Source organism: Harpia harpyja, chromosome 3, assembly GCF_026419915.1.
Source record: "Harpia harpyja isolate bHarHar1 chromosome 3, bHarHar1 primary haplotype, whole genome shotgun sequence".
Lineage (NCBI taxonomy): Eukaryota > Metazoa > Chordata > Aves > Accipitriformes > Accipitridae > Harpia > Harpia harpyja.
In genome coordinates, this window is record NC_068942.1 from 42,626,323 (window position 1) to 42,638,378 (window position 12,056).

General features: G+C 49.2%; 2 protein-coding genes across 10 annotated transcripts in view; one reads left to right on the forward strand and one right to left on the reverse strand.

Moving 5' to 3' along the window:
- Positions 1–6,794, reverse strand: part of RBM25 (RNA binding motif protein 25) — a 37,090-nt gene extending 30,296 nt beyond the window's left edge. For 2 of the 8 annotated variants that reach the window (XM_052782280.1, XM_052782279.1), the window contains exon 1: positions 4,447–4,623. Coding sequence is in view for 6 of the 8 variants with exons in the window: in XM_052782272.1 (XP_052638232.1) it covers positions 5,767–5,870; positions 6,703–6,734 (136 nt within the window). In the remaining 2 variants the exon portion in view is untranslated. Of the gene's footprint in view, positions 1–3,739; positions 3,765–4,446; positions 4,624–5,766; positions 5,871–6,702 lie in introns of those variants that run through there. The other 6 variants (XM_052782272.1, XM_052782274.1, XM_052782276.1 and 3 more) reach the window with 6 other exon arrangements.
- Positions 6,795–10,034: 3,240 nt separating this feature from the next.
- Positions 10,035–12,056, forward strand: part of ZFYVE1 (zinc finger FYVE-type containing 1) — a 29,702-nt gene continuing 27,680 nt past the window's right edge. For both annotated transcript variants that reach the window (XM_052782281.1, XM_052782282.1), the window contains exons 1-3: positions 10,035–10,266; positions 10,964–11,190; positions 11,327–11,863. In XM_052782281.1, coding sequence (XP_052638241.1) covers positions 11,366–11,863 — 498 coding nt within the window. In that variant the 5' untranslated portion in view covers positions 10,035–10,266; positions 10,964–11,190; positions 11,327–11,365. The remainder of the gene's footprint in view (positions 10,267–10,963; positions 11,191–11,326; positions 11,864–12,056) is intronic.

Genomic DNA, 12,056 nt, shown 5'->3' on the forward strand with positions numbered 1-12,056 from the left:
TTAATTCTGTTTCCATTACAAAAACTGTGAGGATCAACAGATACCAAGATTGAAACTGCTCACTGAAGAAGTGAGAGATCTGGACGAGAGAGGAAGATGCACCCAGTTCTTTGCAACAGCCAAGACACTACAATGAAGGGAACTGTATAGCACATTTTTTTCTGTCAGCAGCTAGAGAACACATGAAACGTACATACTATTCCAACAGTCAGAGGGGCCTCTGACATCAAATTTATAAGCAACTACAAACCAAAGGTTAGGTATGGAAAGTTAAGAGATGCTAAACTGGGTCTAGGTAGAATACACTTGTAGAAGTCTCAGGAACAGTACCTTGAACTTCTCTGCAGACTGTCCTACTACCCTGCCAGTACAGTTCAGTGATCAGTCCCTGATATATTTATTGTGGTCTCAGTATTGCAACTGGTGATCTTCAAATTTCCCCAATATATTCAAATGTGTAAGTAAGGAACTAAACACTCCTGAGATATTTTTAAAACCTCAGCTGACTTATGAAAATATTACCTCAAATGAAATTGGATGTAAGCGGCATTCTTGATAGCTGCATTTTAACTAGCAGCTCTTTAAGTGAGAGATTAATTTGTGTGAATGTTACAATGGTCACAAAGATACAGGGTTAAGAAAAGCAGTGAGCATCTGGCCTGATGCCATTCAAAATACTGAAACAATGACATCTTCAGCCCCCCAAATGATGAATTTGTGTCAAAGCGTAGTCAATTTAGACTATGTCCATGCCAGCAAGCAGGGCAGTACAAGAGCGGGTCTTAAAACAGATGACGCTGAGACCCCAATGTCCACGCCACATGCTTTGGGGAGGTCCACCCCACTGGAAGGAATGCCCATTTGCAGGTAAGAGTGCATTTTTCAGTATATTTTCATCCAAAAATAATCCAGTTCATCCACTGGAATAGTGCAAACCAATGTGAAAAAAAGGTTTCCCAAGTGAGGATGACTGCGAGACTTCCTCCAAAAGCACATTCCTGATCCGAGTTAACAGAGTAATGTAGATGCACGCTTTATTAGCCTTAGGCAATTTTTGTAAGCTGCCGATTAATGATGTAATGGATGGCAAAACATCTAAGCTTACTCTAAGCAGACCCAGCTCAAATCCAGCCCAAGCTATTAACTAAAGCAAGTGCTACACAAACACAGCTATAATATTCCAGGTTCAACTTTGGCCTAGAAGGAGTTCAGTTGCTTTCATACACTGCTCTTCTGAGTTAATAAGTCCTGGTGGAACCAAATGCCATGCAGAGCCAGCTGCACCAATCTTTTGAAACTTGGAGAGAGTACAGGGATACCCATATGGCTCTAAGGTTTGGTAAAATCCACTGAGACTTGTTAATTCTGACTCAGTGCTATCCCTGCTGGGACAGAGCTCTGTCCATTAGAGGCACGCTAGCTCTGACGCACAACTCAACAAGTGCACAAGGCTGGCCTGAGAGCACGCTGGACTCAAGTGTCTGAGACCACACAGCTGACTGAATTACTATGAAACAAGGGTCACCATCATTCAGACATTGCTGCCCCATGCTTCTTTATTATCTCTGACTCCCAAAAGTCCCAGTAAGAGAGGACTGACTGTATGAGAAGATTGTACTGGTCTGGCTGCACTGTTAATGCAATTTTTTTTTTTTTAATCATAGTATTCTTTAAACCTTTTTTTTATTTACTCCATTTTTAAACAGGTGAAGAGATACGTCATAAACAGAATGTAAGTTTAATAAAAATCACTGGTAACTAATGTATTTTAAACTGACAATTTTATCACCTACTCAGGGCAGCATCATAATTCTATCAGTGTCATAGGATTAATCTCCTTAGTATCTCTTGTGTTTACACATCATAACTTTTATTATAAAACCCACAAAACATTTTAACCATTTTCAAAACCATTTAAGTTTCCCATGAAACAAACAGTTACAATACTTACTGCTGAGTTGCTGTTATACTAAACAAAGTTAAAATTAACTGTAAAAATCCTGAAGTCTTAATGCATAAACAAACTTAATGTGTTTTAAGAATACATACATGTAGTCTCATAACAGCAGTGACATTATGGCTGATCTAGCTTGATTTTGTTCTGTCTGATTTTAACTTCTCTTCAACATTTTCCCAATACAACTCTTCTGCACCACAAAAAATCTGTACACTTAGTCTAGAATAAGTTGCACAAAATAGCTGTGCAAGCTAGTCCCTCAAATAAGGGAGCAGTAAGCACAAAACTTGCTTGGAATTTTTTTTTAAATGATCAAAGCTGGACTGTAGTTTATAATCTTAACATTTAGATTATTACAAGAGCACCTGACAAAATCCACACCTACAGTAAGTGTGTAACACTACGCTGTTTAGTAACACCCTGGTTAAAGAGATGTTATACCAAGACATTTGATTGTTATATCCATGTTATTACATTTCACTGAAATGTCCCTCTAGAAAAGCTTTCACACATAAAATTGTTTTTAATGCTTTTTAAGAATTAGAGTAATTCCTATTAAGACTCATACAATGTTTTGGCATTTGATTCTAATGTCAATACCAAGGCAGCAACCGAGAGTGAATAATAATTTCCTCTAATTTATGACAAAAGTATTTTATACATTTTGTATCATATGATGGGCGCAGCTGAGCAACAAAAGCATTTTCAGAAGCAACTGGAGAAAACATATGCAGTAAACCAAACTATTAAAGTCAGTACTATCACATAGGCTTTTACATCAGTCTGTACACGACGTACAGATTTTTAAGCCGTTCCATTATAAAAATAACCTCATAGTTTGTCACCCATTGGAGATGCTGTTTATATTATTACTTCTCACAAAAAAAAAGCTCCCTAACAGAAAAATCTTGTATTTCAAGCCAACTGATTCTCTCAGGGAAAATGTCCACTTTCTCATAGAGCCCTACAGTTTTCTCCAAAACTGCCTGCAAGCTAAGCAAGGCATCAATGTCAAACACAAAAGACAGGGGGAGAGATAAAACAGATTACAGATTTTCTAAGCATATTTCTTTCTGAACAAACAAAACTAGTATTTGCTCAAGCCTGTTCTTCAGAGGTGATCTAGGAAGTGTTCACTAACTGCCACGGAGTAAGTTGCATCCCAAACTACTACTACAAAGCAACATGCTTATCCAATCCAAAGCCTCAGTCTGAAAGCCCTTTAACTACGGCTCTGTTAAGCACGTCAACAAAACTTTAAGATCTTTGATTTAGTTCCTAATTGCGTGCCTCTGCACCCACATAAAGCCCTAGTCAGTCAAAAAAGTGACTCTCCACTCTAACTTTGCTATTAACTCTTCTCAAAACACAAACGTGGCTGCGGCACTACAACATTCATGCGAATGGGCACTGGAGAGACAGAAGCAGAGAAACGTGAAGCACTATGTACAATGCCACTCCTTTGCAGGGAACATAAGAAACTGTCCTGTTCTTCCTTCTTTGAATTTGTTCTGGACCATCTTCCATAAATACCTGAAGCAATGCTTTCCTGACCCACAAAAAATTACTAAAAATCCGTGTGTGTGCATTTTAATGAAAGACTGAGAACTAAGCAACTTTAAGATTTCACTTCCTGTGAGCCCGTCTAAGACCTACTTCAGAAAAAAAAAGTTAGTTGTGCTCGGGATGTTCCCTGTATTTAAACACCCCCCCCTTCTTTTTCTTCAGGTAGGCAAAAGTCTTTTTCTATAATGGAAAAAGACATCATGAGGAAAAACCTACCAATGCACATCACAACTGCTACTGACACGGATGAATCACTCCGACTCTTCTACGCACAAGCTGCTAACACGTGTTTTAAGATGACTACCCCAGCCCGCACCAAGGACATCAACCTCCCTGCCGCGATACCGGCGAACAGCGTCTCCTCGCACGACCCCTTCCCCCGACATCCAGAAGCGAAATCCCACCCCCGCCAGGGGCGGCCCGGCCCAGGCTGGGGAGCCGCCTCGGGCGCCGGCAAAGCTCCGCCACGGGCCCCTCCGCTCCCAGCCGAGAGGCACAGGGCCTCGTCCCCGGCGTGAGATGGGCTCCTCTCGCCTTCCGCGGCGCCGCTCGCCGCCCCGCCCGCCGGGGCCGGCTCCCCGCCGCGCCCCCGGGAGGCGGAAGGGACTCCCACGCCTCCTGGGCGGGAGAGGAAGCGCGACGCCCCCGCCGCCGCTCTCCCGCGAGCACCTCCCCGAGGCCGCTCTCCCGTTCCACCCCGCCACTAGGCCCACGCCGCCTCCCCGCGGGCCGCGGCCGGCGAGAGGCCGCCGGCGCCTGCCACGGCCCAACGTGCGGCCGAGCGGCCTCCGCCCGGGCCCGGCCGCGCCTCCTCTCCCTCAGCGGGCGGCTGAAGCGCCGCCGCCGCCTTCCCCCCCCCCCCGTCGTCCGTCTCCTCCCACCCCCCCACCCCCCCCCCGCCGCTGCCGCCTCTCGCCTCTCACCCCTTCGCTGCGGAGCAGGAGCCGCCTCCGGAGCACCGCCGCGGCCCCTCCAAGCCGCGGGGGTTCGGGGATGGGGTCGGGGGACGCTGCTTGGCCGCCTGAGGCCCGGCTGGGAAGCCCCGGGGCGCCACTAGGCCGCGAACACACCGCGCAGAGCCGCCGCCGCCGCCGCGCTGCGCGGGGTCATGTGACCCGCCCCTTCCGTCAGCGGCCCGACCTGCACCGCGCCGCGAGACCATAGAGGCGGGTATGCCAGAGCGCCCCTCTTGCTCCGCGCCCAGACAATAACGCGCCCAACCATAGAGCGGGAGCGGCTAGAAGGGGAGAGGGAGAGAGAGAGGAAAAAACCGCGTCCGGGCTGCCGCCATCTTTGCTGGGGGCAGGCGGTGCGGCGCCTCGACCTAGCCCGGAGCTTCGCCATCTTGAGGTCAAACATCGTCGGTCGGGGGCTGCTGGCGGCTTCGGCGCGGGTGGCTGAAGGCCCCGGAGAGCCTCCCGCTGTGGACTAGCACCGGCCCTTCTCCCGGCTCCTGTGCGCCCCTCGCTCGCTCCCTGGGTCAGCCCGGGGTCCCCTTCCCCGCTGCCGGGCTCTGGGGCCGGGTTTAGCTTCGACCCAGCTGTGACAGTGGTGGGTGCAGGCTGTACCCGCAGGCACAGCCGCGTGGGAAGTACGCGTGTTACTTTTCACAGGCTGTTAGTAAGGAGGGAACACGCGTTTTAGCTGTGTTTAGCAAATTTGAAGGGCCTAGAAAGCTAAAACAAAAAGCAGTCTTAGGGTCAGTAGTAAAGATATGGAATCATAGAACGGTTTGGGTTGGAAGGGGCCTGTAAAGGTCATCTAGTCCACCCCCCTGCAGTGAGCAGGGACAGCTTCAACTAGATCAGGTTGCTCAGAGCCCCGTCCAACCTGTCCTTGAGTGTTTCCAGGCATGGGGCATCTACCACCTCTCTGGGCAACCTCTGCCAGTGTTTCACCACCCTGATCAGAAAAAATTTCTTCCTATATCTAGTCTGCATCTACCCGCTTCTAGTTTAAAACCATTACCCCTTGTCCTATTGCTACTGGCCCTGCTAAAAAGTTTGTCCCCATCTTTTCTTATAAGCCCCCTTTAAGTATTGAAAGGCTGCAATAAGGTCTCCCTGGAGCCTTCTCTTCTCCAGGCTGAACACCCCCAACTCTCTCAGCCTTTCTTCACAGGAGAGGTGTTCCATCCCTCTGATGATTTTTGTGGCCCTCCTCTGGACCTGCTCCAACAGGTCCGTGTCTTTCCTGTGCTGAGGACCCCAGAGCTGGACGTAGTACTCCAGGTGGGGTCTCACCAGAGCAGAGCAGAAGGGCAGAATCCTCTCCCTTGACCTGCTGGCCACGCTTCTTTTGATGCAGCCCAGGATATGCTTGGCTTTCATGGAAGGCTGTACCTCTGCTGAAAAAAAAAAAAGGATTTACAGAGCAAAAAGAGCAAAGCTCAGTATCTTAGGCAGCCATATGCTCAGGAAAAAGATGTCACTGTGCGATAAAGCAGTTGGGCCTAGCTGTGGTCTACAACTGATAGTTTTCCCTGACCTACTTCCAGCATTTAGACTACATTAAAAGACAATTTAAAGTGTACAATTCCCCCCAACATTACATGTGAGACAGTAATTGCTGTAGTTACCACAATGATGGCGAGCAATTGCAAATGGAAAGAGGAAGTGACTGTGAATGGAAGGAAGGTGGTCTTACAGATGATTATGAGGTAGACCACAACATGAGCATATGTGCACAAAGCTGTTTAAAACATCTTGGATCAGCTAGGGAAAAAAAATCTTAGCATCTCTGTATTACATTTTCCACTGTTTATAAACACTGTTTAAGGAAAAGTGCTCAAAAGATAAGAGTCTAATAACAATTGCCTCCACCAGTAATGGCAAGAAAAACATTCAAAGCAGACACCGTTTACTTCTGTACAAAGCAGATTAAATCTATCTGACTGATGTCATACGTGCTACTGAACAGTCAACAACTGAGCTGGGACTAAGGTCCCATTCATCACCTTGCTTTAAAAGATGATGTGCAAGGATAAATACTTTAGCAGTAGTAGATTTAGGAAATACTTCAAGATTGAATGCAGTTCCTTCCCCCATCAGAGAGAACATTTTTACTTTCTATTAATTACAACTCATTCCATGCACCCTGCATATCTCCCTTCAACTAACACAAATTCAGTAACTGCAATACTGACTACTGTTAATATTTCAAATAATTTATAAACATACCTAGGTAGGTAAAAGTGGTACTCATTTTGCATCTTGCAGGAAAAGAATCTTCTGAGTTTCCTGATCCTATGCAGTTGTCTCAGATTGAAACTGTTACCTGCTTGAATAAGAAATGTGAAATCCAAACTCACTTGTACTGCCGTAACAAGCTTTTATTTACAGGAAACATTGCAAAGACTTTCCTAATTCAGATGTTCATCTATTTTGTTTAGCTAAAGAAATGGGCCTTTTTGCATTTACTCTCCTTGTACAAATCATGAACTTTAGCCTCCAGTATCCTTCCTAAGCAAGGAAGAATAGCATCAGAAGCATGTAGTAAAAATAGCTACTTCCACATCTCTACTCTTTCTGCTATTGAATTTTAGAACTACCTACCCCTAAACCTGTTTTCTTTTTACCCTTCACTTGTGAAACTGAGATCCCACCTTCCAGATACTGATCACAGTTCACTTTATTTGGTTCTGCGCTGCGGACTCCAGAGTTTCATGCTCAAGCCAATCAAGAAGAGTGCGGTAGATGGCTTTTAATATTAACACCAAAATTAAAAGTGCTTTTTATGTCTGCAGATTGTTTTGCATTTCAAGCATGAGAAATCATTCCCAAAATGCTAGGCCGCATCTCAGAGTACAGGGGTCAGATTGTTTCTAGACTATGCAACATTTAAAATATTTTACCAGTGGAACAGAGTTCTAGCCCACAGCTCTAGAATCACTGGGTAAAAAGGATCTACTACAGCAGTGAAGGAGTACAGTCTTTACAGAACTGTGACTAATCACTGGGATCCTGGATCCTCACCACCTATCTGCTCTATCCAGTGCAGGTTTCTCTGTCTTCAGTATAGGCTATGTTACTCCCTTGGAAATCAGTAAAACTCGTTTTCAAGGAGCAGCTGGAATTGATTTTTGACATAACAAAACCAAATTTATGGTTATAAGCAGGGCATTTAAAAGAGAAATTAAAACTATACTTCCTATTCCAGGAGGAGCAGTGCTGCACTTTTTCTAAGAGAGAGAAGTAGGAAACAGCAGGGGATCAAAGTCCAGGCTTTATGCAGGAAGTAGTAACTAGCGCAACTTTGTACATTTTGTAATGTTTTAAATAAAAGTAGCCTTCAAGTGTACCTTTTTTAACACCACAAAATGAATACCTATATTTTGTCTTCTCTTCCTCATACCCTTTAATTGCTCCCTCTATCACATTACCAGTCTAAATACAGCCACTTAGAGAAAGATCCCTTAGATGCCAAACTCTCATTGATTTGATTCCTTGGCTCCCCATGAATAGCACTGTGAGATTTAGAAGTTTCTACCTTGTATCAATATATACACTATCCAGGATTTCTTCACTCTGAAGACATTTGGTTCAGCAAAAGTTTATTCCTATAGATGTCAGTCTATTTAGTTAATCTTTCTGATTAATCTTTTCTGCAAAATAATGAGTGAAAATACATTATCTTAATAGTATGAAAGAGAACAAGGAAGACAGTTACTGTGCCAATCTTCACTCATCCATCATCACTAAACTGCATAGAAGAGAAATAGATAAACCATGTATATGCCTAGTTACAAACTCCTAGCAAAGCTCTTTCCTTCCACCACCTGGAGAGCGACCAAGTTTAGTTTATTCTGTATACAGTAGAATCTAGTAGAACAAAAGTACTTCAGCAATACACTTGGTTTCTGACAGGGCCTCGGTGGCTCCTACTGTTAGGAACTTCACTGACACCTCATTTTCATGGTAATTAGACCTGCTGACTCAGTTTTGTGAGATGATGATACTTCACCTTACAAAAGGTAAACTCGCAATCACTGCTGTCTACATGGATATCCAGTTATGTAATTTGGTTCCCTCTCAAAATTATTTGTATACAACCAAACCAGGGGACCAAACAACAGGGCGCTTTATTGCTGCCTGTCTATGGTTATCGACATGTCAAGTCCACTGAAATGAAACAGCGCATCTCCTTCCTCCAGTGAGGTAACCGCTAGCACTTGATCCAAGCATCCAGCCAAAAAGCTGGTTACTTTAGAAGAGAAATTGCTTGTGCATTGGCTACGCTACAACAAAAATAATTTTGTGTATTATCTAAAGCACATACTTTTGTATACATGTACGGCCAATTAAAAATAACTTGTCCTTTTCTTGTAGCACCCTGCCCTTCCCAGCCAATACCGTGAGCCAAAAGGTCACTGAAGCCATTGCTGGCCGAGGTTGCTTCCTCACCGTGGGCCTTCTTTGACCACCCCCGCCTGCACCCACCACCCCGTTCCCACAGCTCCCGTTTCTGATGGCGAATCTGCCGGTTTTTGGCAGGCGTGTGCCTATATTTCGGATCTGCAGTCCCTTTCAGCCAAGTAAGTGGCGGCAGTTCACCCATTGGCCTTAGCTACCGTCACGAACAGGAAAAAAGGGCGATAATTATAGTGACCTGTGACACTCCTTGTCGAGTGGCAGAAGCGAGCTGGGTGCCTGGCTCTCTCCCAGGCAGACACCGTGACCCGCTTATCTGCTAGACCTGGAGGCCTGGCAGCGGCCGCTTGGTCTCTCTCCAGGTGGTGGAAGGAAAAAGCTTTGCTACGAAGTTCATCCCTCGTGCACCTGCTGGGGGGCTCCTTACACTCCTCCGGCGCAGGGTGTCTCGCAGCTCCGCCCGCCCTCAGGGGAGCCCGCCGGCCGCGGGGCGGGGGACAAAAAATGAAGCGAAGGGCAAACGAAAACCTCAGGGAAGGCGATCGGGCCCCGAGCACCGCGCCCGCCGCGGACGCCCTCAGGGGCGGGAGCGCCGCCTCACGGCGGGGCCGCCCCCCGCCCCGCCCTCGTAACGCCCCTGGAGGCGCAGCGCCCTCCGCCGTCACCCGCCGCCCCTCTAACCTTCCTGCTCCGCCCCGGGGACCCCAGGCCGGGGCCTCGCCGCCCCTTCCCGCCGCGGGAACTACACCTCCCAGCAGGCGCCGCGGCGTGGGCCCCCGCGGCAACGTGCGGTCCGCCGGCGGCTCTCCGCGAGGCAGCGCCGGGCCCCCGGACTACAGCTCCCGGCGTGCCGGCGCCGCCCCGCCTCCCGCCCGCCGCCTTCCCGTCTCCGCGGTGAGAAAATAACCCTGAAGTTCGCCGCGATCAGCTGATCCCGGCTGACAACGAGGGGAGCGGGTGGAGGGGGCGCGGGTCCTGCCCTGCCCTGCTCAGCCCTCCCGGGCGCCTCGCCTGCATGGTCGGGTCGCCGCCCCGACCCCTGGGGGAGGAGAAGCGGGACACCCCCCGCCCCGGGCGCGGAGGGGGCGGGGGGGGGGGGAGGAGGAGGAGGAGGAAGAAGAAGAAGAAGCAGCAGCAGCAGCAGCAGCCGCCGCCGCCGGGACCCGACTCCTTAGTCACCGGGTGCCGGCGGGAGGAAGGGGAAGAAAGGTGGCCGCCGGCTTGTAAACAATAGCCCGGCTCGCGGCGCCGCCTTTGTTCCCGGTCCCGCCGCAGCTCCCCGCCCGCTGTCGCCGCTCGGAAGCCGGGGGCTTCCCCTTTCCTCCCCGGCCGCTGCTCGGACTAGGACGGCGCCGCCGCTGGGCGCAGCCCCAGGTAGGTGCGGGGCGCGGGAGCGAGGCGCCGGCTGGCACCGGCGTTACGTAACTCCGGCCGGCTGGCGGGGGGCCGCCCGCCGCCCCCGCCCGGCCCGGGAGCGGCCGAGCCACAAGTGCCGGCCGCTGCGGGGCAGCGCTCCCGGCCGGCCGGCCGCCCGTCGCCAGGTCCGCGAAACCGGCCGGGGAGAGGCGGCGGTCGGGCGGGGTGGGCGCCGAGGGTCAGCCCGGAGCGAGAGCGGCTCTGTGAGGGCCGGGAAGGGAGGAGGGAGGGGAGGCGGCCGAGGGCCGGTGTGAGGCGGCAGGGCCGGGGCCCCGCGCAGCCGGGAGGCAGCAGGTCGAGACAAAGGCGGCTCGGTGCGCAGCCTGCCCTTAGCGGGCGCTGGTTTCGGGGCCCTGCTTTGGCAACTTGGGGAGGGGAAGGGAGAAAACCCGTCGCCTAGCCAGCCTGGCCGCGGTAGCGGTCGTCCTCCAGCGTCGCTAGAAGGAGTGCACAAAGAGAGCGGATTTTTGTTTATCTGGCGAAGCGCATCAGGAAATTCCCAGCAAATAAATACTGTGAACTCTGAAGGAGGAGCTTAGCTGGGGAGTGAAAGCAGAGAATTTTCTAGTATTGACACAGTTCTCTCTGTGTGTGTGTGTGTACATGTATATGCACTTGTGCATTTCTAATGCCTTTTTTGCCTCTGTGTCATCAGCTGTCTCCCTCCGATCTCTGCTTCAGGGAGACCCTGTGCCCTGTCTGCTGAAGTACACCAGACTGGGTTTTTTCCTTATCACTGAAAATACGTTATACGTCTAAGCAGAGGCAGAATGCGTACCAGCATTCGGGTATAACAATGCATGAAACCAGCCACATTGTTTGAGTTTATTTTGGAGAAAGGAAACTTCATCTGCACTTAACAAGACTCTTCCTGGGAGGCAGGTCAGTGTATGAATCTTACAGAAACATCTATTAATTATTTAAAATTAAGTACGGACAGCATTCCTGTTGTGTTTCTTTCCCCTGTGAAAATACTAAATTTGCAACTGACTTTTACACATATTACTGTTCAAAACAGAAACAGGAGGGAAAAACATTGCTTTAAAGAAATCTGAAGATGAGCGCCCACACACAAACTGCAGAGAAAGGACAGAACACGACACTCCTGTGCCAGGAAAGCTATGTTTGCAGTGGGACAGATGAAGCAATCTTTGAGTGTGACGAGTGCAGGAGCCTACAGTGCCAGCGTTGTGAAGAAGAGCTGCATCAGCCGGAAAGGTTACGGAACCACGAACGGACCCGTATAAAACCCGGCCATGTCCCGTACTGTGACTCCTGCAAAGGTGCCAATGGGAACATAATGCATGCCAGCATGACAGGCTCGAGGCAGATAGCAGCAGTGAGGTGCCAGGTGTGCAAAATCAACCTCTGCGTGGAGTGTCAGAAGAGAACACATGCTGGGGGGAACAGAAGGAAGCACCCTGTCACTGTGTACCATGCTGGCAAAGCCCAAGAGCAGGAAGAGGAGGAAGGGATGGATGAGGAGACCAAGAGAAGGAAGATGACAGAGAAAGTTGTGAGTTTCCTCTTGGTGGATGAAACTGAGGAGATTCAGGTAAGAACTGCTGTGGTTTGTTTGAACGGGTGAGTTCCTTTAGTTTTTCTCTCAGTCTAACAGACTGCTGTGATGCATGATTAACACTTGACATGTAACTGGCAGCAGTGGTAATAAAATGAGGATAGCCAGTTAAGTGGCACTAAGTGAGTATCTTGGGCCGAAAAGACACAGTGCCTTGGAGTGGCCTTGC